Source organism: Protopterus annectens, chromosome 5.part1 (genome assembly GCF_019279795.1).
Source record: "Protopterus annectens isolate FY-2018-M chromosome 5.part1, PAN1.0, whole genome shotgun sequence".
In the NCBI taxonomy this organism is placed as follows: Eukaryota; Metazoa; Chordata; order Ceratodontiformes; family Protopteridae; genus Protopterus; species Protopterus annectens.
In genome coordinates, this window is record NC_056736.1 from 539,773,563 (window position 1) to 539,800,589 (window position 27,027).

Genomic DNA, 27,027 nt, shown 5'->3' on the forward strand with positions numbered 1-27,027 from the left:
TGCTAAGACTCCTCTGTGGTGCATGCAAGTCATACATATATTGTTGGTCTACATAGCTTGCTGTTCAATTCCAGCAGGTGGCAACATTATATGAATGTACTGACATTGCAAAAACAACACTGCATGAAGTTATTATTCCAATTTTTACTTTGGAGAAAAAACATATAAACTCATTTTGCAAGATGGCCTGGTATCCACCCATGGCCTTGCTCTATCCCCATCCATGTGCCTCTTCCTGATGTGTCATTCCTAGAACTCTTTTTGGCCTTGCTAATAATAGAGCATCTTGAATCATTCCTTGTGTATCATCGTCACTTGTCAGGTCTGACTATAAAGCCATCTCCTTCAAAATAAAACTTCCACACAAGATACCTTTAGGAATTTGTCTAAGACAAAGTACCTACTCCTAAGTTATACTATGTTGGCAAGCTTCAAATCTGAACCAAACCCAGTTAAGTCTAATAATATGAGGAAAAGTATATCAATCACCAAACTATACCAGCATGTAAACCGCTGCACAGATAGGTTACACCCTGCAGGAATATTCACAGGACCAACCCTAGTACAAATTCACATGGTAGAGCCATATTTTCAACAAGCCTTACAATAAAAAGAAGAGAATTTTGACCAAAAATAAGAAGAGTAATTCCCAGAATTATAGAGTCCTCATCACGCAAATACACAAACAACTCAGGAGCTTAATAAAATTCACCAATGCCAAGAATAAGACTAAAATAGTCACACAAACCATAGACAATCACAAGGCCTTTTTTAATTATGTTCATAATCTCTAACGAACAACACAGCAATGCACTGAGATTATTGTGAACGATGTTAACTACACTAAGGCTGAAGATATAGCCAACCTACTGGCCAAAAAATTCAACTATAGCTTTACCCCATTCTCCCCTCTGTCTGTCCCTCAAGATATACCTGCAACTGGCTCAGCACCAGCTAGCACACAAGACTAAGTCCTATAAGTGCTATCAAAAGTTAAAATTACTGCATCGATTCATCCTGAAAATATCCCTGAATGCACCTTAAATAGCATTATTTAGCCAACCTCCCCAAATACACTATTCAGTCTCAGCCTCCATACAGGTTTTATACCAAGTAAATGGAGAACAGCTACAGTCATCTTTGAAAAGTTTACCAAAGCAATGTATGAAGGTAAAATGGTGCACATCATATATCTCAATATGACCAAAGCTTTTGACACAATCCCTAACTTAGGCATAGTAGAAAAGCTAAATAGACTGGGAATAAAATCCTATGTCACTTGTTGGACTGCTATGTAGCTCTCAGATAACATACAGGAAATCAAAGCAAGGGAAGTTGTCTCCATAATGAGACCAGTCACAAGTGAAGCCTCCCCGGGTTCTGTGCTGTGACCTCTCCTGTCTAGCATCTACTTATCTTCTCTGCAAGCTAGGAACAGTCATTGAATCCCCAAATGGCTTAGCCTCCCTGCAGGAAGGATTATTCCAAATAAATAACTGGTGTCAAAATAATGGATTGAAACTGTATCCTTTTGGAAGTCATCTACCACATTGATAATACCCCCTAAGAGTTGACCCAGTTGTTCAGGATTTGGGAACTTATGTGGACAGGAACCTAACCTTTGACCAACATGTGTTCATTGTCTTAAGAAAGTCCTTCTATATTGCACAACTTGTAAACAAAGGGGTTGTGTCTACATCTAGAGATTTATTTATTTATTTTTTTATTTTACGTTTGTTGACCAGGAGAGTCCAACTGGATTACAAGTCCATTTTCAGTGGAGGCCTGGGGAGAAAAGCTCCAAGAGAACATTTTTTTGTACAAAACATAGTTTTAAGGACAGACTTTTGACATACAATTTCCATAAAAGAGACTTTGACATACATATTAACTAACAGATATGATACATTCATTCTCTACAAATATAATATTACATTTTAGAAGATATTCCTAAGTTTAGGATTCCTGTGATAGATTTACTATCAGAGTAAAAGCAGAGAGATGTAGACTAAGGCTCCGGGAGAGAAGATGATGCTCACTATAGTTGAGAAGGATAACAAATTGATTTACAATATGTCTTCTCCTGGTTTTAGTTGCTTATGGAAAGCACAACATTGCTGGGGTAGTTTTCCCTAACTCCTGGAGAGATGGGATGAGCAGTAGATTAACAGTCCTAAGTGGGTACGGTACTATGATTGGTTGGCTTAGCAGAGTTACTTAAGTTAGGTGAAGTATTCTAATGAGACATTAGCCAGGGGGGATACAGGAGCGCAGTTAGGATCATAGGATCATAGGAGGTTACTAGGCTAATGGCCCCAGGGCCCTTACAAGCCTAGCCAAGTTCAACCCATGTTCTCAAGGGTGTCTGGTTCAAGCAGACACTAAAATCAGTGTCTACTGCCCCCTGTCCAAGACAGGCACAGGCGGAACCCCCAAGGTGAATTTCCGGTTACCCATCCAGTTGTCTAAATTGCACTTAAATAGGGCCAACAAGGGGCCTTGTTTAACATAAATAGGAAGCTTGTTCCAAAAGTGGGGCAACCTCGGAGACAAATCTGCCTCTCCAGCAAGTTCTGTTGATATCACATACCAGGTTAAGGTCCTTTGAGCGAGTGAGGCATGGACCATTTAACTTGCGAATGTGCAGCATTTCCATTAAAGCCGGATCAGAGATTCCTCTATATGCAAGACACAGGTCACCCCTGAATAGTCTGTATGACACAAAGTAACAATGATTTCAGTCTGTCCGCATAAGGCAGATCTTGAAGACCCTGAATTTTCTTTGTAAAAAACCTTTGTGGTCTCTCCAATTGATGCAGGTGTTTAGAAAGGAGCATACCAAAGGGAGCATTGTAGTATATTACTGGTCTGATGAGGGAAGCATACGGGGGGGGTTCTAATCTCTTTTTTTCTGGAGACAATGCCCTTACTTATGAAATGAGCAATACAAAATGCCACTCTTACCACTGTGGAGACATGGTGATTAAACTTAAGGTTGCTTTCAACCTATGTGCCCACGATCTCTCACCACGGTGTGCTTAGGGTATTGCTATCAATGTGGTAGTTTGCAAATCATCACCCTTGCCAAAGGGGATGATAATGCATTTTTTGCATTAGGTTTGAGACCAAGACTTTGGCACCAGTCATTAGTCTGCATAAGACTTCTTGCAGGATGTTGACACCGCTGGGGGTTTCAAAGATTGCTCCCAGTTTGCAGTCAGTCATCAGCAAACTTTCTCAGCCACAGTGTAAATTTTAGCCTGTAGTTCAGAGAAGTAGATTCCAAATAGCAGGGGTCCCAGAACCAATCCCTGTGAACACCACTGGTTACGGGACTGCTGGAGGAGGTGGTGTCCCCTATTCTGACTATACGAGTTCTATCAGTGAGCTAGTTTGCAACCCACCTGACAATATATAGATTGATACCCACCTGGGTGAGTTTATCAATGATGCCTGAGTGGGGGATTGTGTCAAAGGCCTTGGCCAAGTCTAGGTACGCCATATGCACAAATCTACCCTTGTCTAGGGCCTTGGTGACTGTCTCGAAGCAGTCCAAGTTTAACAGGCATGATCTCCCCTTGACAAAGCCAAACTGGGTGGGATCAAGCATTTGGAGACTGCCTATAATCTTTTGTGCATCCAACAGGCTCCTCAAGAAGACATATTTCTTACTTTCTGAGCAATCAGGAACCCAGTAGTGTAGGAAATCTTGCAGCTTCAAAATTTATACAGTCCCTTCAACATCAGAACAAGGCATCTAAACCTGTTTCAGTAGATCAATAAAAATAATGGAGTCTCTTAGCAGGATCACTACTAGGAGCCTCCTCCAACCCTGGAGTAGACCCCCCCCCCCCCATGAACAAAGCAATGCAGTAACTGCCTTCTTTCAAGAAGGAGCAGGACAATGGGATGTGTAATAAATTCACTTTATCCATTACTGGATCAGCCCTCCAGAAGGGAGGAATAGACCATCAAGGCAAAATGGCTGCAAGAGTCATCAGCATTAAAACTTCCTATGACTTGCATTTTATATATATATATATATATATATATATATATATATATATATATATATATATATATATATATATATATATATATATATATATATATTTATATATATATATATATATATATATATATATATATATTTATATATATATGCATATATACATACACAATTTATATATATATATATATATATATATATATATATATATGTATATGTATATACACACACACACACACACACACACACACACACACACACACACACACACACAATTATACACATATACACACAATTTTATATATATATATATATATATATATATATATATATATATACACACACACACAATTATATACATATATATATATATATATATATATATATATATATATATATATATATGGTTTACTATTAAATGTTCGAATGCACTCCGTGCGAACGGTGACCCCATCGATGCGTTTGCGCGAACCGAAACCGATTCGATACCGAACCGAAACCGCGAAACTCCGACGATCGACATTACCGGCCGCACAACACCTCCACACCCATGCTACCATGGGTCGGATGGGGGCGAGATTTTGCCGTTCGCACATCTGGGTGTCGGTGTAGTGACGTTCGCAGTTCCACATTCGGGCAATGCGTGTCGCACAAAACGGGATCGACAATATGATAGTAAACCTATATATATATATACATATATATATATATATATATATATATATATATATATATACACACAATTTTATATATATATATATATATCTATATACACACACACACACACAATTATATATATATATATATATATATATATATATATATATATATATACATACACGCATACATACACATATCTATATATATATATATACATATATATATATATATATATATATATATATATATACATGCACAAATTATATATATATATATATATATATATATATATATATATATATACACACATACACACACAATGTGTGTATATATGTGTGTGTGTGTGTATGTGTATATATATATAATATATATATATATATATATATACACACACACATACATAGTGTGTATATACATACATATGTATATATATATATATATATATATATATATATATATATATATATATATATATATAATGTGTGTGTGTGTGTGTGTGTATGTGTATGTATGGACAGTGCAGCGGTAGCGTTGTCGCCTCACAGCAAGAGGTTCTCTGGTTCAATTCTCGGCTGGGTTGATTATTCAAAAGGTGAGTTTTAACAAGTTTCTTGAACTGTGATGGGGATTTGTTGTCAGTTATGTGGGCAGGAAGGGAGTTCCAGGTTTTTGCTATACAGTGGCTGTAGACAGACTTACCAGCTTCATTGTTATATTTGGTTACTTTGAGGAGGTTTTGTGTGCTAGACCTCAAGGGTCTGGTGGTTGTATAGGGGTGCAAAAGATTTTGTTGGGCTGAGGTGTTTTCAGAGTTATGTATTATTTTGTGGGCTAGTGATAGTTGATTGAGTCAAAGTAGTAGTGGTAGTTCTAGCCAAATGAGTTTTTTTAGGCATTTACAGTGATGTGTTCTGATGGAAGAGGTTGTAGCGAATTTGGCTATCTTATTATAACAACTATCAAGTTTGTTTAGGTTGGATTTGCAGAGATATGTAAGCACAGGGGAGGCATAAAGTAGGGTGGATAGTAGGTGAGTCGTCGCTATTGTAGTTTTGGAGTGGTCAGTGAAGAATTTTTTATTGCGATGCAGCAGGCCAAGTTCTTTATGTACTTTTTTATGGTTATAGAAATATGTAACAGGTGCCAGGATCCGCCACATAACGCACGCACTCAGGTCACTCCACAACAAGTACAAATATGACTCTGTCATTGTCCATGTTGGTGTGAATGACCTGAGACGTACCTCCCTGGACTACATGAAAAGAGACATGGAGGAGCTCTCTGATCTTGTAGCCCAGGCCGGTATGTAGAATCCTGCCATCACCCAGAATGACACCACAGTACAAGGACAAAATGATTGACTTTAACAATTGGCTAAGCTTCTGGTGTCATTCTAAGGGAATCCAGTATCTGTCTGCCTGGGATGACATGATTGACAGACCACGCTGCTTTGCCAGAGATGGCCTGCACCTTTCGCCTTGGGATTCCGGATACTGGCAAAGGCTCTTGCCACCCCTATAGTGCCTTTTTTAGGCAAGGTTCAAATGACAAATTCACCACCGTAACAGGTACAAGCAAGCAAAATCTGAGGGTAATGCTACTCAATGCTAGAAGTCTAAACCTCAAAATGCACTCACTCGAGGCACTCCTTAAAATGGAGAACATTGACATCTGTGCAGTGACAGGGACCTGGTTCAAAGCTCCAGAGAGCACCCCTGCATTACCAAGCTATAATTCATACCACACCTTTCAGCCACCAAACCCAGACCAAAACACTAAAGGTGGAGGTGTGTCCATATTCATTAACGATATCCACACCTCTAGGCTAGTTGCTCAGCATAATGCATCCGAGATTATCCAAGTTCAACTAACTCTGGGCAAAACCGCAATCCAGATTGTATTTTGCTACAGACACCCCACCATGCCCCAGGATTCCCACTCCTCTTATCTTGATACACTGGAAAATATTAAGGTACAACCCAACACTCTAATAATGGGTGATTTCAACTACCCCACCATTAACTGGGAAAACTACTCATGTACCAACTCTTTTGCTCAACGTTTTCTGGAAATCATCAATTCCAACGCTTTGGATCAACTTATCCACACCCCCACCAGAGGCAGCAATATCCTAGACCTGGTCATCACCAACATGGATGACCGGTGTTCCACACCAGAGGTCAGCTCCTCGTTGGTCAGATCTGACCACAAGCTAATCACCCTAGACATCCACATCCCACTCCCACCCCCCATTAGGAAAACAACCGTAAAAAATTTCTCCAAAGCCAACTTCACTCTTCTTAAGACACAAGTGGCAAACTTCATGACACCTATGCAGATGGACAATAGAGGTACGACTGCTGAATCCTACACAAATGCACTTTATAAGGACTTACACAAGTGCATGGATCGTGCTATCTCTAACAGAACCAAGATGCTATCCTCCAAAAAAAGGAAGCTAATCTGGTGGTCTTCTGCCATAAACAAACTCTACAACAGAAGAAAGAAACTGTTGCAAAAAAGAGTAAAATCCCACGATTGGAGGAACTCCCTGGTCAGCCTCAGTAAGAAGCTGAGATACTTCATAAAATCCTCCAAAGCTAGTTATGAAAACAAAATTGCCACTGATTCTAAAGACAACCACAAAGCATTCTATAGCTATGTCAAAAATCTCAATGGCAACACTCAGATCTGCTCTGAGTTACAGCACAATGACACTAAGTATACAGAACCAACTGATATTGCCAACATCCTGGCAGATAGGTTCAGTGCTAACTTTACCCCCCTATCACCCCCTAAAGGGCCCATCTTTATACCGGAAGAATGCAAAGTTCCTGTAATCACGGCTGCACATGTAAAAACTTCACTCTCCAAAGCCAAGAACACAACATCCATGGGACCTGACAACATCCCAGGCTGCCTTCTACATGAACTACAGAATGAACTGGCACCCCACCTAAGTACCATGTTCAATCATAGCCTCACCTCAGGCTTTGTGCCCATTGAATGGTGCACCATGACAGTTATCTCACTCCACAAAGGGGGGGGCCACAACAGACCCCGGGAACTACCGCCCCATTAGCCTGATGAGCCTCGTCTGCAAGGCCATGGAACATATCATCATGGAACTCATAAACAAAGATATTGGAGATCTCCAAACCCTGGACCCCACACAGTTTGGGTTTGTAAAGGCAGATCATGTCTCCTAAACCTGATAGACTTCTTTGAAGTAGTCACCAAAGCCATAGATGAGGGTAAGGTGGTTCACACAGCCTATCTAGATCTCGCCAAGGTGTTCGACACCATCTCCCACTCTGGAATTATAGATAAACTCACTAAACTAGGTATAAATCCCTATGTCATAAGATGGGTTGCCAACTGGCTTACTGAAAGAACCCACACTGTGAAAGTAGCAGACTCCAAATCAGACTTCAGACCAGTGACAAGTGGAGTACCACAGGGTTCAGTCCTGGGTCCTCTCCTGTTTGGTATCTACTTCTCTGAAGTACAGGCTAACACAGAAGGTCTTTGGCTAACTAAATTCGCAGATGACTGCAAACTAGGAGCCATAATTGAAACTCCTAACGATGTGGACAACTTACAAAAGGGCCTCACTGAGACAGATGCCTGGTGTCAAAGACATGGTCTCAAGCTCAATGCCAAAAAGTGCATTGTCATCCCCTTTGGTAAAAATTCTGTACTCATGAACTACCACATAGGCGGTAGTCTACTTAACACCGAAAGTGTGATAAGAGACCTTGGGACACAGGTTGACAGTAGTCTCTCCTTTGATAATCACATTGCCAAAGTGGTCAGGAAATCCTTCGATGTGGCACACCTCATCACAAAAGGTTTCTCCTCCAGAAAAAAAGAGGTCATTGTTCCCCTCTACTCATCACTCATTAGACCCATTATAGAGTACAACGCCCCTTTTGGTATGTACCTCACAAGACATCTACAACAACTGGAAAGGCCACAAAAATACCTCACAAAGAGGATTACTGGCCTCAAACAGATGCCTTATGCAGACTGTCTCAAAAAAAATCCAGTTTTACTCCTACTCAGAGTCGATCTCTGCCTAACATACAAAGCTATGTCAAACCCCGAGCTGTTGGACATGCTCCACTTAAAGAAATCCCAATCCCTCCGAGCTACACGCTCTAGGGACCTAAACCTTGTCACCACAATAAACGGAACATGCTGGAGGGATAGATTCCCAGAGACTTCCCATACTCTGGAACAGACTATCTATCTATGTCAAACAGAGCTCCTCATTAGCACTCTTCAAGAAATATCTTGATGATTGGATGGGTAATAGGAAATTCACCCCAGGGATCACTTCTGTGGTTCTGCTTGACAGGGGCACATGAAAATCATTTTCTTGGGTGGCGAAAGCCAGGGTACATTTTTGGCTAGGCTTGTATAGGCCCTAGGGCCAATAGCCTAGTACCTACCTATGAACCTATGTAGGTCAACTCTAAGGTGATTATCTATTTCAACCCCTAAGAGTTTGGTATGATTTGTGGGGGTGATTGTGGTCTTGTTAAAGAAGGAGATGAAGAAAGAATCAGTGGGAGGTGTGGCTCTGTGGGAGCTAAAGAGTACTAGCTTTGTTTTACTTGGGTTCAGAATGAGCCTTTGGTTTGTAATCCAAGTTTCTGTTAGGGAAAAGCATTCTTGTGTTAGGGAGTGAAGGATGTCAATTGATTTGGCTGCGCATATTATGGTGGTATCATCTGCATATTGCACTATTGAGGCTTTAGGAATACTGTTTGGGGGCTGATTGGTGAAGAGGGTAAAAAGAAGTGGCCCCAGAATGGAGCCTTGGAGTACTCCTAGGGAGACTGGCAGGGAGGGGGAGAGTTGGTTTTGCCACATAACAGCTTGCTTCCTTACCTCTAGGTAAAAAGAAGTGGTCCCAGAATAGAGCCTTGGGGTACTCCTCGGGAGACCAGTAGGGAGGGGGAGAGCTGGTTTTGCCACATAACAGCTTATTTCCTTCCCTCTATGTAGTTTTTGAACCAGGAGATGGCAGGGGTGGTAAGGTTTAGAGTTGCTACTGAAAGAAGGTGTTTATTGTGGTTAACCATATCAAATGCTTTGGACAAGTCAAGGAAGGTGGAAGATGCAAGGAGTCCATTGTTTCTGTATTGACAATGTTGGTGAATTCTGTTAGTGTGGTGATGGTGCTATGGAAGAGTCTGAAGCCATGTTGTTGTGTTGCTATTAGATTATTGTCTAGGAGATATTTCATTAGTTGCTTGTGTATTACCCTCTCTAAAATGTTAGATAAAGGGGGTAGTATGGCTATAGGGCGATAGTTATTGAGTTCCAGGGAGGTTCCCCCTTTATGCAGAGAGATGATATGTGATATTTTCCATAGCTTGGGTACTATACACTCAGAGATGGAGCTGTTAATTAGAATGGAGACAGGATATGATATGGCTTCTGCAGCCAGGTGAAGGTATTCAGCGGGTAATATATCTGCGGCTAGATAAGTTGGTTTGAGCTTGTGGAGTAGTTTTTCATTGGATTTGGTTGGTTCTGGGTGGAAGCTGAACTTGGGGTAATTGTTAGTTGGGGATGGAGGTGGATTTGCAGGGGTGGGGATGTTATCATAGGGTTGGTTGTTTGCAAGGGTCTGGATGGTTTCTGTAAAGTATTTATTAAATTGAGTGGGGATGTCTTCTTGGTTGTTATCTATTTTTGGGGTTGGGGTAGTTGTTTTACCTGGTTGTAGAATAGAGTTAATTGCTGCCCCATATTTTTGTGGGTTGTTCCTGTGCTTATCCTGTAACTTTTGGTAGTAAGATGTTTTGTATGTTTTGGTGATTTTTTTGGCTTTGTTAAGTAGTTCAGCGTATATTTGTTTGTTCAATTGGGATTTACTGTTGAGGTAGTTGGTCCAGGCCTTGTTTCTGTTTTTGAGGAGGGATTTTGTGTCTGGGGTTAACCAGGGGGCATATTTATTTTTAATTCTTGTTGTTCTGGAGGGGGAGTGATGGTTAAGGGTGTTTAAGAAGGTAGTACTGAAATATAGTACAGCTTCATCAAGAGGTAGGTTTTCTAGGGGGGGTCCAGTTGCACATTTTTAGGTCGTTTATAAAGTTGGAGCGGTTAAAGTGTTTTTTGTTTCTAATTAGGCACATAGATATTTGGGTCAGTTGTAGAGATTTTGATCTGAGTAAGAATGTGGCTTGGTGGTCACTCAGGGTGTCTGGTAGACACCCTGCTAGGGATATCAGTGATGGGTGGGATACGAGTATCCAATCTAGAGTGGATTGGTGTTTGGTTCTCTTGTCTGCTCTTGTGGGGGAAGTGATGAGTTGGGTTAGGCCATGTAGGTTAATATGGGAGAGTGGGTTATGACTGGAACAGTTTTGCCAGTCAGTATTAAGGTCTCCTAAAACTATGCTTTCCTGGGGGAGGGAGTTAGATATCCATTTCTAGAAGTTTTTCTGTAATAGGGATATTGTTGCCTGGAGGGATGTAGCATCCTATGATGTTGATGTGTTTACTATCATTAAATTTTAGTTTTGTTAGAGTGAGTTCAACTTTATTGAGGTATGGGGTTGTTATGTCTACTTTCTCAAGGATGAGGTGAGATTTATACACTATAACAACATGCCCCTCCCCTTTTTACACCTATTCTATCACTATGAATTATATTGTAACCTGGTGGAGTGATTTCATTGTTGTGGTTGCCTGGTTTAAGCCACGTCTCTGTTAGTATGACTATCTCAGGTTGATAAAAGGAGAGTAGTGTATGAGGGTCATGGACTTTGTTTAGTATACTTCTGATATTTAAATTTAAAATGAGGAGTGTGGATTTGTCTCCGTGGAGTAAGGTATTATTCAGGTTAAGGGTCGGGCTCCTAGTTTTTGTGGGACTGGGTTTGGGTGTATATCACCGCAGCTAATGAGTTGGGTTCTGAGGTAAAAATAGAGTTTGAGTAGTTTGTTTAGGGTCTTAAAGTTATTTATAGTTGTTTGGGACTGGTAGTGTGATGGCTGTAATCTGTGTGCATAGTGGTGAATAAAGAAGGTTTGGGAGTGATATGGGACTAGTTGAGTAAAAGGGTGTGTTGTAATAATGCTAGTGGAATTAGTTTTTCTTGGTATGTGGATCAAATTAAGTTGTTTTTGGTGGTTGGTGATAGAAGTTAGCAGTGGGAGGGTGGATACACCTAGGAGCAATAGTAAGAGGTGTATGTATATATGTGGGTATGGGTAGTTTGGGCTTGGTTTGGTTGGGTTTGGTCATGAGTGAGAGATCTGCGTGGGATGGGGTGGGTGTGGTGGATGATGAGAGGTGTTGTTTGTGATTGTAAGGTAGTTAGATGGAAGACTGTGCTCTACAGGATGTGGAATAGTGGAAGAGAAGGAAATGGGTACAGGGGTGGGGCAGATTCAGTGATTGATGGTTAGCATGAGGGGAGTGGCTAAGTTTAGTTGAAATGTAGCACTAGTGGGGGCGGGTGGAAATAGGGGGCAGGGAGGGGAGCAGAGTGAGCCCAAACACAGCGAGGGTGAGCGCAGCGGGGCTAACAGTAACTCCAATTATATCCCTGGGCTTACTTGTTTCTTTTCTTTGTACACCAAATGTATCTTTTCACTTGTTTCTGTTTACCCCAAATGTATCTTTTTGGCTGTATTGTACTAGTTTAATTTCACTCCAAATGTATCTTTTTGGTTGTATTTTACTGGTTTAGTTTTATACCATATTTATGGGCTATTTTTAAGCTATAGATTGTCCCCTTGCAGAGATTAATTAAGAGCTGCAGGGTATATTTTATGGGCTATGTGCAGGGGAGCCAGATGAAATTACTGTGTGCAGGGTAGATTTGTAGGTTAAAGAGGTAAGATCCTTGGGGAAAGTCTAGCTAGGTTACACAATATGGAGGGAGCCTAAATGTGCCTTTAGACCCAGGGCAGCATGAAACAGTACATAGGCAAAGTGTTAAGGTACTAGTACATGTTATGGTATTAACCTTATTCAAATTGCAGGTTGGACTTCAAAGACTTGTAGCACGTAAAGTTTTTCAGGGTAACGTCCTTTCAGTCAGGAGTGTCTTATACTGGGGTAGTTTGAGGGGGACTACCTAGAAAGAAAACATTTAGTATGAGAAAGACCTTATCAGCACTAATACCTAGCCACCAGTCAAGCAGGCATAACACTATCACTTAATATAATAAATACATTAATACAATAAATACATTAATACAGGAGCTCCGTACAGCTATGAAGCACAGTATATGCTTTTTAGTTACATAAATGGTCAACAAACAGTTAAAATGTATCACTAACTTTATAGACTACTCTTGCAATCAGACTATGATGCAGGTAATAATTGTTAAGGTTTTCTGTGTCCTTGTTTGATGTTAAAAATTTAATCTAGATGCCGGACAACAGCTATCAAGTACGTTTTCCTTGTAAAAGCAGTTCTTAGGAGAATGGGTAGCTAGACAAGCTAAGAGCAGCCATATGGTAAGCAGCTCTGTTAACAGATTTTATCACAACAAGTAATGAGTTGCTATTTCAAGTTTAGGAGTCTTAGTATAGATGTCCTTGTCACCCTTTACTCACCCCCTCATTAGACCAATCATAGAGTATAATGCTCCCTTTGGCATGTATCTGTCTAGACACATGCAACAACTGGAACGCCCACAAAGATACCTTACTAAAAGGATACAAGACCTAAACAATTTGTCCTAAATGGACTGACTCAAAGCCCTGTCACTATACTCAGTATCCTACAGACTGCTAAGAAGTGACCTGTGTCTTGAATATAAGGTATCCTCCAATCCAATACTGATGGATTTACTGCACATCAGAAAGACAGATGACATTAGAAATACTCAGTCTATGGATCAAACCCTCTTCTGCAACAACAGAATAATTTGTTGGGAAAGGTTTATCTCCCAGAGGATACCACTGCTCTGGAACAGACTCTCCATCTATTTAAAACAAAGCTCATCCCTGTCCATATTCAAGACCAACTTGAATCTGTGGATGGGATAATTGACAGAGGCAGATCCTAAATGCTTTATCCCATGCATGGGTCCCCTCAAATTATTGATGGTATTATCCCAATTATTCTCACTTCTTCTTCTTCTTTCGGCTTTTTCCCGGTTAGGGGTAGCCACAGTGGATCACCTTGTCCGCTCATGATTGGCAGTGGAGTTTTACAGTGTCAAGTTGCCAGCCTGGCGCCCAACCTTCCACAGAAGGCACACACATGCACACACTCACACCTAAGGCCAATTTAGAGTGTCCAATCCACATACAGCATGTCTTTGGGATGTGGGAGGAAACCGGAGCACCCGGAGGAAACCCACATGACCACAGGGAGGACATGCAGACTCCGCACAGAAGGCACCCCAGCTGAGGATCGAACCGGAGAACCTCTTGCTGTGAGGTGGCACTGCTAACCACTGTACCACCGTGGCTGCCCTTATCCCAATTATTCTCACTAAGGGTAATAATATATTATTATCGACCATGGGATGGATGAGGCCAATCTAACATGAAATATGATATGTTAATTCAATATCAGAAGGGAAACTGGCTAGGCTTAAAATGAACCTATCCATATTTTATGCTTTACTGTTTAACAGAAGATACATTTTGTTTGCATTTTAGAAGCATAGCTTACTTTTCCCCTTTCTATGAGTGATCTCTTTTCTTTCTGCTTTTGTGATGATTATCATTTAAGGTATGCTAGTCTACCAGCTACAGTATATGCAGGAGGATCCTGCGACACATCACATTAAAGAATAAAATTGTGACTGTCTGGAATTCACACTGTCAGTTTTAGTCTTGCTAATTTGAGCCAACCTGTAAGGACGGTACAGTACCTGCCATTTATATGTTTCTTTTTTAGCATCAGTTATGACAACAGTTCACTATCAAGTTTAATCTTCTGCTTTGTTGTGAAAGGACTAAAAGTAAATATCCAAATTGTCATTTCCAACGTAGTAAGTGTATACTTAAAGTGAATTTGTTTAGAACATTTATCAACTTTCATATTTTCTTCTAGATCCTAACAAAAGATTCCGTGACAGTCACAGTTGATGGAGTTGTTTACTTCAGAGTCTTCAGTGCCAACAGTTCAGTGAGCAGAATAACAAATTTCAAGTCCGCTACCCAAATGATTGCACAAACTACTCTGAGAAACACACTGGGTACTAAGAATCTATCCCAGCTTCTATCTGACCGTGAAGAGATAGCACAAAATATGCAGGTACTGCACACTGTGATGAAAAACTGCAGATATGTGGTTACACTACTCCAGAGAAATACCACTTATTTACTAGTTTTCTTCTTTCTTATTTTTTTGGGAATCCAGAGAAATGCCGCTTATTTCGCAGTTTTTGCTTCTTTCTTATTTTTTTGGGAATAGACTATTAAATTTCCATCCATACAGAACACACTTATTATGTTACAGTCCACAATAACCAAATATAGTTGTAATTTAATTTGCAAACCTAAAAGCCACACTCAGTAATTAACTCAATATTTTAATGACACCAATAAATATTTATCTGAAATTTTTTTAGCTTTTTGCCCACACCTCCTGACCATCAATGCTCCCCTTATCAGTTTAAGTGCATTCATTCTCCCATACAAAGGATGCACAGAGTATACAGGAAGAGCATCACTCAGGGAAGCCATCATTTAGGATTCCATGACAGCTGCTTGCACTTGCATTGTCATCTGAGGGCATTTCTGTGGACCTAATTCCACACTTATATGGAAAGACAAGCTACCCGAGTCACCAAGGGGACCCACTATGCTTCTTCATGAGACTACATATTTCTACACACTCAATAATGAAGGCAAAGTTCACCCAAAAAAACAATCAGTACCACCCACTCCTCCTGGAAGGGATGTGACCTGTATGCATCTTGCTGCAACCTATCCTCTTCCAGGATGGACACACCCAACCTCCTATCCCAAGCCACTAAATGAACTTGGGCCATCTACACCACCAGTACAGGTGATTATTCTTAGTGACTCTTTTTGTTAGTGCAGTCAGTACTTCTACTTTTAATTTAGCAACTAAATTGGTACATGAGTTGTTTATGAGGGTACCGAGCTTATGGATTCCAGCAGAATCCTTCAGTAGTCCATTCATTCATTCATTCATTCATTCATTCATTCATTCATTCATTCATTCATTAATTCATTCCATGAATACCCCCTTAATCCAACTTAGGGTAGCTGGGGAGGCAAATATTTTCCCAGCACTCAGTGGGCATAAGGCAGAGGAACTAACCTTGAATGGGGAACCATCCCATCATAGGACTCCCACGTTCACTCCTGACATGAAACTGACCCCTAAGGGAATTTTGGAGAAATGCCATATGTATATTTGAAACTGCAACAGTTGTTCAAAGAAGTTGGTTCAGCAGTGGACAGCATACCTCTCAACTGTACAGACGTTTGCAGAATGTTCAGATTTTTGCCTCATATTTTCTTTGGTCCTTTTTTAATAAAATTGTAGTTTTCTGGCAACTCTTTGGCAAATCATTAAAGATTGAAATCAGAAAATAATGACAGATATTTGAGTTTCGCACTTCATACCCTTCAGAAAATCCATGCTAATGTAAAACCTGTTATTCTATCAACTTTCTAAGTTTTTAAGAGCACTATTTAAAAAGTGTCCCTATTTTTTGGACCTTTGCCCCCTGTTATTCTTTCTATTGTACAGAATTTTTGCTCTAAAAGGTTGAGAGGTATGGTGGATACCTATCTCCCTCATATCTAATAGGCAGCCAGTAGGAACTTTACCAGGATTCTGTTATGATGCTCTGAATAATCATCATTAATTCCAGTAATTCAGCATTTAACTTCGCTGAAAGATCATCTAATCTATCTACTGACCTCCTTAAGAAATACAAATTTTATAATGCATCTATAAAAAAGAGCAGGTTTGTCTGTATTCACCACTGTGCATCTACCTATTATAAAAAACACAGCCCCACTTTTAGGCTCTGGCAATCACACACATATGTTTCTCTTGATAAAATTAGTCTTCCTTCTCATTCCTTGAAGTACAAAACACTCAAAATTCCTGACAAATTGGTCTGCCTTTGAGTCACAGTCTTTCTTTGGCTTAGTGTATCTTCCTTCTTTTCTTTATATACAATCAACACTTTTTCTATTCACATTTGCTAACAGTTTATTTCCCTTTTCACTTCCACTCACATGCACATATTCTGCTCTGGTTCCTCTGCATCAGCTGCATGACCTTTCACCACCAGTGGCAGTCTGCTCCCTCTCTTTGCCGATTAATGTAGTCATCCTCTTATGCAGCCACACACCCTGATTTTCACAAGCATACATATCTTCCCAGACAATCACATTCACACAGACCCATACGTGCATGCACACAGACACTCACATTCACATACACCTTGTATTCTACACTGCCTGACTTGATATCCTTCAGGCCTTTTGGTTCCTTCATTCTTTCAGGTGTGAGTGCTCTGACTGATTCTACCTCAGAGCTCTTCACTGATCCTGCCACTGTCCCAGATACCCCCTGTCACCTTAGCCTCTCTCACTGATTGCAGGAAAAATGGTGTTGCTGCATCTCTTCACTGTGAAGGAGACCTAGTCTAGAAGCCAGTTTAGTACATCCTTACCTATCCCTTTAGCTAGGGAAAGCAGAAAGAACATTGTGTGTTTATCGAGTCCTTTTCCATACTTTATAGGAAAGCTTTCCTAGTTCGCAAACCTCCCAGTCTACTGCTTTCTGTCATCGTTGCCCTGTTGGCCATTTGTAGGCATGCTCTAAACCTAATTACTTTGGGCCTCTTTCATACAAATGAAATCCCACTTACCCGACTTTCATAACATCGAGCTGAGAACACTGAAAGCCCAAAACACCGACCGCTTGGAACACCGACATGTAACTAAAGTTATGTAACTGCTTGACCACCATGTTGATCTTTGTCCCTGACCTCCACTGTAGTGCGATCTTGAAGTTAGTTTAATTATTTTTGGGTGTGGGGGGCACAGCCCCTCCATATAGGGGGGAGAGGAGTGGGGACAAAGCCCCCATGTGGGTGTGTTTTCTTTGCTTCCATTTCAGTTTGCTTTTTGGGTTGGCCAAGGGGTTACTTACCTTTAGTTAAGCATCAGTGTTCTGAGCGGTCAGTGTTTTGGACTTTCTGTGTTCTTGGCTCGATGTTATGAAAGTTGGGTAAGTGGGATTTCGTTTATATGAAGTAGACCCATTACTTTAGCATGTTTTGTCATTTTGATTAGACCTTTAATGTACAAATGTAACCTTTTGACATGTCTAAGGCAGCAGGTCTCTACAGTATTTATTAATAGATGATATAATTCTCACACAATGGGAAAGGACTTTCTGTTAAGCTTTACTACCAGTCAGCCTAACTTGTGAAATCTAGATTCATACATTAACTGGTTATTCTCACAATGACAGCTTTACGTTGGGAAAATACAGATTTGTGTAATGTAAATGCAGCCCTGCATACTATAAGGGGACACCACCGGATCAACACTTAATCCCTGCAGCTGAAGGTTGCAGCTCTCCATATTGGCATACTGTAGTCTTGGCTACTGAGTGGTCCATAGACACTTCTGTCATACATGGATTGACAGACAAGATGGCAGTCCACTCTACGGAACCAGCACAAACTCAGAGAACAAAGTCTGCATCTAACAATTTTTGTTCATTTTAGAGATAAGATTATTAAGTAGGGGGTATGTCAAGCTTACCCCACAATGTCCACAATGAACAAAAATGGAAGAACTTTTTTTATCTTTTAGTCATTTGACAATAAGATGTGCATGTAGCAGGCTATTTCTTTCTTGTGGGGCCAGGGGACACATAATTACCAGCATTGTATTTACCTTGCAAATAAAGTGATTACAGAGTAAAAACAGTACAAGTTAGTTTTCTATTCATTTATTTATTTAAAATGTGTGTACCGTGTTAGAACATAGAACACAAGTGAGCAATACCACATTCAGCCCAGGAATACAAAGAAAGTCAATTACATTTATTGAGAGATAGCAAGTGTATAATGGAAATATGCATCTGTAAAATGCTATTATCAACTAACAAAAAGGTAAAAGAGTATATACAATTGTAATATACATTACTTAAAATAAATCAAGACAAATCTCACTTAGAAAGTGAGATGTCTGTATGATAATTACTGATGTGTAATATCTAAGTGGGAATGATAGGATCGTTGGGTGGATTGAAGGATATTAGACACAGTTTCTGAGTAGTTGAAAAGAGTTATGTTAAAGGATTATGTCAGTGATAAGTGTGCATTGTTGCAAAAGAATGTGCCATAGGAAGGGTAGTAAAAGTGTTACACGAAGGAGAAAGAGAAAGAGAGAGTGATCTAGCTCCGGTTAGATGGTATGGTTGAAGGAGAGACAATGACATTTGACTGATGAGAGGAGTTGGGTCTTTAGTGAAGTCTTAAATTTAGTGTTAGACGAGGTGTTTTTTTTTTATTTATGGAGGCACACTTCTCCAAAGTTTTGGACCTAGTATACAGAAACAATGATTTGTACAATGAAGCTTAGTTCTGGGGGGAGTACATTTCAGGATTACAATGATTGTGGTTTCTGAGGCTGTAAGAGGAAGGCTGTTGAATTACGTTAGCTACTAGGGAAGGAATATCTGTTTGACTAAGACTTTAAATGGTTAAGATATTAACAGAAAGTTAAACCTATGTTGAAAAGGGAGGCATTTTTTCTCATTGTTTTACAGGGGTGTTCATTTCTGGGGAGATTGTGTAATGAATCTACAGATATTATTATTGGCTGTTGTTTGGATTTGGTTTTAATGCTGAGGCTATGAGGGAGAGGCCACATTCACATAGGGCGAGTAAAATGCCTTTAACTTTGGCTATTTTGGAGGTTTTATTAAGAAATGGGGAGATTTTATAGGCGGGAGTTACCCTTTTTTCTTGCGTAGTTAAGGTTGAAGGAAAGGCTAAGGGAGGGGTCAAGTCAAATGCCAAGATATTTAAAAGAAGTAGTGTTTTCATGGTGATACTGTTGTGGTCATAGATATGCAAAGAGCTTTGTGTTTTTTATGCTTCTGTTTGTTGCAAAAAATATAGTTTTAGTTTTGTTGGAGTTGAAAAGAACGCTTTTGTTGGATATCCATTGGAGAATGCTAAGACATCTGCTTGCAGGTCTTTCTTGAAGTTGGGTGCTGACTGGTTTGTCTGAAATAGTAGCATGTAATTTGTGTAGAGTAACAGTGGAGATGAGGTCAAGGGGAAGTTTATTTGTAAAGATGGAGAACAGTAGAGAAGCAGGTAAGGGATCTTGTGATTCTCCTTTTTAAAGGCTAATTGGAAAATCAAAGTATGAATTTTGATGGAGAAATGGTGATTGGTGAGGTAGTTTTGAAATGAAGGGAGGGATTTGGAACTTATGCCTATTTTTAGTAGGTGATAGAGGAGGATGTTGTGGTCAATGAGGCCGAAGGTTTTTATAAAGCCAATAAAGATGGCAGCAGTGAGCTGGCTTTTTTCTATAGCTAGTAGTATTTCATTAGTTAGGGTTAACAGGGCTGTGAGTATGCTCCAACTGGACCAAAACTCAACTTATTTAAGGGGAGGAGATCATAGGTAATGATGTACTGAGTGAGTTGAAAACAGATAATTTGTACAAGTAGTTTATCAAAAGTTGAGAGGATAGATATTGGCTTGCATTGGGAAGTTTATGTCTAGTTAAATTACTTTGGGTTTGGGCTGATAATGGCTATTTCCATATATCTGGCATTATATTTTTATGTTAGGCAGAGACTGAAAATGTGTTACAACGTGGATGAGAGGAAATCCTTATAGTGGTATATGAACCAGTGTTTGAGGTGATCTACACATGATGGGATGTCAGTTTTTATTTATTGCATAAAAGGTTCTATGTCTCTTCTTTTGATTTGTTTAAAGTAAAATTGAGAAATGAAGAGAGGTGATACTGGGGTAATGGGGGGGCAGTATGAGTGTTTGAAAGGTTAGGTAAATTCAGAGAGGAAGTCAGAGTCATATAATGCAGGTATTGTTACTAGATTTTCTTTTTGGATATCCCCTCATGTTAGTCAGTTTACTTCTTTCCAAAGCTGTTTTGTTGATTTAGGTAAGGATTTCTGAAATGCTTTCCTATGTTGGATTTTGTGTCCTCATATTGCTTATTTTATGATGTTTTTGAATTGGATATCTTGTGCATATTGATAACAGAGGAGTTGTTTGTAAATGATTGCCATATACCATCTCTAATTTTTAAAGGGTATTGCAGTTCAGGAGTTAGGCAATCATTTCTTTTGGTTTGTAGAGCCAAGAAATGATAGGGAAGAATGTGTCCTCGAAGGATCTCAATGTGCTGATAGCAACTTCTATGCCAAGAATAGGGTTGTTTAGGTTTTATATGAAAGACCAGTCTATGATGGAGAGGACAGAAGAATTGAGAGCAGCTTGGACTTGCACTGGAGTCTGAGGTTGGGAGACGGAGATGAACATAAAGAAGACTAGCAATACTGACATTAGAGAATAAATGTGAGATTATAAAACATCAGTCACATTTCTGAATTATGGCTTTACAAAAAAAGTGAGAAAAATTTGGATTTTTGTTGACTTTGTTAAACTTGGTGGGGGATTGACTGGGCATGTTTCCCACTTCATGCGATTAATGTTTGGAAGGACACTTAAAGGGAAAAAAATGAGGGAGAAAGAGGGGAAAAGTAACTGTAAATAAAACAATTTTTATTCTTAACAGTATTTGTATAACATATTTTTATAAACTGCATATCATATAGTACAGTATTTTCAGTGATGGATGTGATGAAGATGCTAAAGGAAACTTTTTTTTGTTCTTTCTTCTATCTTTTTTTAGTTTTAAGAAATGTAGACATTACAGTGTAAAAAGAGAAGAAAGGCTTTAATCTTGGGCTGTTAGGGTGGGGATGGAGTGTAAAAGTGCACTAATTATAATATATATATATAGAACTGAAATGTTTTATTTTACTTTTGCATAGGTGAATGTCTGGATTAATGCCTTTGTCTTAATCTAATGATAAGTGTTTTGTGAATGCAAGTGGGTTTTAAAAAATGAGAGACAAGAATGTAATAAATATTTCATTTAAGCAAATAATTGTCCAGTACCAGTTGACAAATCTGGAGCTGATGGCAGCTCTACATTTTGATCACGTTTCCATGGAAGCAAACTGACTAAAAGTGAAACCAGTACATTCAGAGGTCTAGACATTGTTTACTGACAGAAACATAAAATTAAAAGGTACAGAGGCAGGCAGGTCAGTAAAAAAACGTTTGATATTATTGGAAGTGAGTAAGAGATAGAAGCTTTTCTTGTATCTAAATCATTTAATGCATTTACTAGAACATTGTATAATTCAGTCTTATTTAAAGGTAGATGGTGCACTTTTTCTTAAGGCTAAAAGTCAGTCAGTAGTGTAACTAGGATAGGGTGAGAGGGCAACTGCCCCGGGCAGAAAGTGTTGGGGAAGTGATCAGCCAATCACAAACTCTCTTTAATGCAATATTGCTCCATGTGTGGTCTGATCTGTAACAAACTGTCACAGGTATAGACAAAAAGGAGAAACACTTGGAAAGAAATGAGCATGTGAATTTGATAAAAAAGGTAGTTCAGGATGGATAAGGAGACTACTTACACTAAACTGGTAGAGGAGCTCCAATAGTGATAGAATAGAAAAAAAGGATAGTAATTGTAGATTTGTAGTAGTAAGAGGCTACTGGCAAGGGAGGAGGATTATGCTGGCACATATTTATATTCCACCTAAATCTGCTATTATGGAGTTTAAGAAAATTCTGTGAGAAAGAATCAGCTTTCAGCAGATAATATTACTTATAGTGGGGACTGGGATGTAATTTGCAACTGTGAAGATGTTTCTGGGGGAACTAGAAGGGGAAATATAACAAAAGAAGGTAAATTTCTGAAGAACTTTATGAAAATATTTGGTATAGAAGACATAAATTCAGTAGTAGGAACTCTTAAGGAATTTATATATTATTCTCCAAGCTACAATAACTGGGCTAGACTTCAAAGAAATTGTTTGTCACAGGAACATGTGCATTTAATTGAAAGCTTTGACACACATCCAGTAACTATTTCAGATCATGTTCCAAGAACAACTAAGATAAAAATGCAGAGTAATGAAGTAAAAATGAGACACTGGCACTTTCCCACCTACCTGTTAAAAAGAGAGGAATTTAAGGAATGGTTAGTCGAAATTATTCAACAGTTATTAGGGAAGACCAAAATTACTTTAGAAGTTATAGTTAGTGAGTGGGATAAAACTTAAGTGGAGTTTAAAAATAGGGCAGGAATAAATTAAAAAGAGATATGGTTAAGAAGTAAAAGAAACATTTAGAGAGACTGACAAAGGTTAAAGTGTTAATAAATAAGGGGGATCTCATACAACAAGAGGAGGTGCAAATGCAGAGAGCTAAAGAGAAAGTAAGGAAGTATCTGGATAATATGCTTGAGTTTAGAAAGATTGCTGTTTATTGATAATAACTACTGGCCACAAACATGTTTAGCACAACAACTTAGGCAACAGAAAGTAGAAAGGGTTGTTGCAAAACTTACAGAACCTATAACAAGAAAATAACCAGATATCTTACAGAGGTATTAAAGATATTTCAGAAATTTTATGAAAATGTGTATAAAGCAAAGGTATGTGGAAATCAAGAAAAAGCACAATTGGAAAGATTTATGGAAGACTTAGCTCTGCCCAGGATAGAGGTAGATGAGGCTCAAAAATTAACAGTTAAGATAGGAGGAGAGGAGATAAAAATGGTGATGTATAATCAAGCTACAGGAAAGTCTCCATGAATAGAGGGTATTCCTCTGGAAGTTTAGAAGCTAGGAGGGAAAAAAAGTGGTAGAGATCTGGAAGGCTTTGTTTAACAGTATTTTAAAATGAGGGGAAGCACCAACAGCAACATCCTGGAAGAAAGCTGTGGTGGCTGTAATGCTTAAAGACCATAAAGACAGATCAGGCTCTACTTCATATGAGCCCATTTCAATTTTAAATCAGGGTTATAAAGTGTTTATGTCTATAATAGCTAGAAGAATGGCAAAAGGTTGCCAGAACTGATAGATATGGATCACTGTGCTTTTGTGGAGGGGAAGCAGACATTTAACATTAATAGAACAATGGTGATCCAGAGGGAAGCAGAATGTAAGGAAATACCACTGTTGTTGGTGGGTTTTAATGCAGAGAAAGCCTTCAACAGAGTAAGCTGGGATTTTATGAGTAGGGCATTTGCATTCCCCTGATACAATAAGAAGGTTAATTAGGAGGGTATATGAGGGATCAAAGGCAAAAATTAAAGTGGGAATGTTCTTCTCTGATAAAGTATGTCTGAAAATCAGAACCAGGCAGGTGTGTCCTTTTTCCTCTTTGTTATTTGCATTATATTTACAGCAATTGGCAAAGAAATTATGGGACTCAGAAATTCAATGATATAATTGGTATGGTAATCAAGAAAAATTGGCATTATTTGTAGAAGATATTATTTTGTTTCTGATAAAACCAGAAAAGGACATTTCAGTGTTGTGGAACATTCTGAGACAATTTCAAGTCTTTTAGGGATATAAAATTAACGAAGACAAAACAAAGGCAATAGCTGTAAACTGTGTACCCACACATGACTTGATGCAGTAATACCCATATTTATGGAGGATGTGATAAAATGAAGTATTTATGAGAAAGGGTTAAAAAGGAATTTATTTTGGCAGCTAAAGATATATTGGATGAGACTAAAAAGATAATACAAAAAAATGAGGAACTGGAAACTCTTGTTTACAGACATGGATAGCAAGATACAAGCAGTGAAAATGTTTTAGTCACTTTAGTTTTCTATAGAGGTCAGGAATATTTTTATCAAACAAAGGAGAAGTTGCAGACAATAATTTACTTATAAAGAGTTAAAGGATTTTATGTGTGCGGTGAAGAGGACAATGGCCAAGTGGAATAAGCTCATCCTTCCAATAGAACAAGGATTACCTGATTTTTAGGGATATTTTAGAGCTACACTGATACGGCTCATATACATAACACAAGCAGAAAACTATAATTCAAAGTGGAAAGGGATGATGATGAAGCGGGGTGGGGGTAGGAGAGAGTATTCTAAGAACTGACCCAACATGACAATGGAGAAAATAGATTTTGCCAATAGGGATGACTGCAATTAGGGTTACAGTGAATAGCCATGAGAGGGCTGGAATTTACTGGAGAAATCTGGCAAAGGAACCAAGAAGGTGCTGCTAAAAAAAGGATAATTAGTAGGACATATAAAATATTGCATGATAAATATAGGAATAAATCAGAGGAGGGTAAAAAAGATTGGGAAGAAAGACTATATAAGTAATTCAAAGGAAAACAATAGGAGGACTTATGTATGGCTCCCAAATATGCAACAAAAATCTAGAAGATTCAGGATTTTTGCTTGGCAATTTTTGTATGGATATTTTTATACCCCAAGCAGACTTTAAAGAATTAGTCCTCATGTAGATGGCAAATGTTAGAGGTGTTATGGAGACAAAAGGGTAACTGTGAACGTATGTTTTGGGAGTGAAATGAGTTAGCAGACTTTAAAAATTCCCTATAGAGTACTGTGTCAGAAATATTTGGTGAGCAAATGGATCTAACTAATGAAGTAATTTTTTTGAGCTGGGATACAGAATCCTAATTGCATAGAAATGGTAAGGACTTGGTAAGTTTAATTCTGGTGGTTGCCAAAAAAAGCAATTACTAGAAAATGGAAATCAAAGTCTAAATAACTGTATTTTAAGTAGTGAATATTGTAACAGATAAAAGAACTGGAAATGGGATCGTTAGAAAAGGATAGGAGCAAATTACATAGAAAATGGGAATTGTGGGAAAATACATGTATAATAATGCTTTGGAGAAGGAGTGAGGTTTAGGGGAAGGCAGGAATTGCTCGATTTATGTAATGTTGGATTGATGATAATTTTATAAATGTGAACATGTTAACATGACTTGTTTTCTTTTATATAAATATATGTTTGCCTATGTCTTAAGTGATAATTCAATAAAAGTGTTTAAAAATGGTATTGCAAGGAAATACTAATAAAATAACAATTAAAATAAATAATTAAAAATAAAGAAACCCCCATGCGTCTCCTGCATATTCTTCCCTTCCCATGGAGATTATTATAATCACTAAAGAGGGCTGTACAAAATTTAATTTTTGTTTAAGACAAGTGGTGTATCATGGGTGGGGCTATGAGGGAAATCTGCCCCTGATGTAAGCCAGCAGTAAGGGGGGTGTAATAGGCAGTATGAAGGTGGCAGCTATCCCAGCACACTTTGTTAGGGGAAGCAGCAGATGCTAAAGATGTGGTAATGCAGTACTGACATTCAGAAAGGAATGCTGATCCTCTATTCACGGTCATAGCTGAAGAATCAAACTGAACCTCTTTGTACTTTAACTATAGTAAATGGCTTGTTACATTTGTAGTATGTGGACTGCTCTAGTTTCAAAACAAAAGGAGCTTTTTCTTGGGGGGGTATCAACATTTATCATTTTTTTTTTATCCACAACTTTAATGTGAGGGGTCTCAGACTAGGGCAACGAGAATCTAGGTACATCACTATCTAGTGCTCCACTCCATACAAAGAAATGTAGTACACCACCACCTGGAGCCTGATTCCATGTAACTTAAAAGCAACATAGTTACAAGCATCTCCTCACATTGCCCCATACACCTACTGACTGAGATTTCAAAATGAGCATGCCTCCTTATATGCACAAGCTCATTCCAAACTTTTATTTAGTGATTGACTGTAATAGCCCAGGAAAGGTTACAACGTTTGCTGTTCCTTCCCTCACAGTGAAATGATGTTGTGGTTATACAAGTAAAAATATGGCTGTTGAAGAATGCGGTGTTCGTACAAAGCCCATAATATAACAAACAAAATGTCTGCTGTTATGCTATGTTTGTATAAAAATACAAATAACACAAAAACAAGAAACAAGTGCAACCCTAAAAGGGAAACTAGTAAAATAGAAAAGCACTTGTGAAGCAGTGTGTCCAGCGCAAAATAAGCAATTTATTAAAAGGACAGTAAAAAACTAACGCTTTAACAGAATCACCACATTTTCGTTTCAAGACTTCTTCAGATAAAATTCCACATACAATTGTATTATTTATTTATTTTATTTTCATTTGTTTACTGGGAGGTCTAGTGGGCCATGGTGAGTCCATTTTCAGTAGAGGCCCAGGTAGAAAAGCTCCAAAAACAAACAACATGATAAAGCTACAGAATCAAAATATAGAAATCAAG

At 38.8% G+C, this 27,027-nt stretch overlaps 1 protein-coding gene across 1 annotated transcript in view; it reads left to right on the forward strand.

Annotated features, from left to right (window-relative positions):
• The window catches only part of LOC122803519 (stomatin-like), a 219,763-nt gene that overhangs the window by 158,744 nt on the left and 33,992 nt on the right, over positions 1-27,027 (forward strand). The window contains exon 5 of the mRNA XM_044073163.1: positions 14,710-14,913. Within this exon, the coding sequence (XP_043929098.1) occupies positions 14,710-14,913 (204 nt within the window). The remainder of the gene's footprint in view (positions 1-14,709; positions 14,914-27,027) is intronic.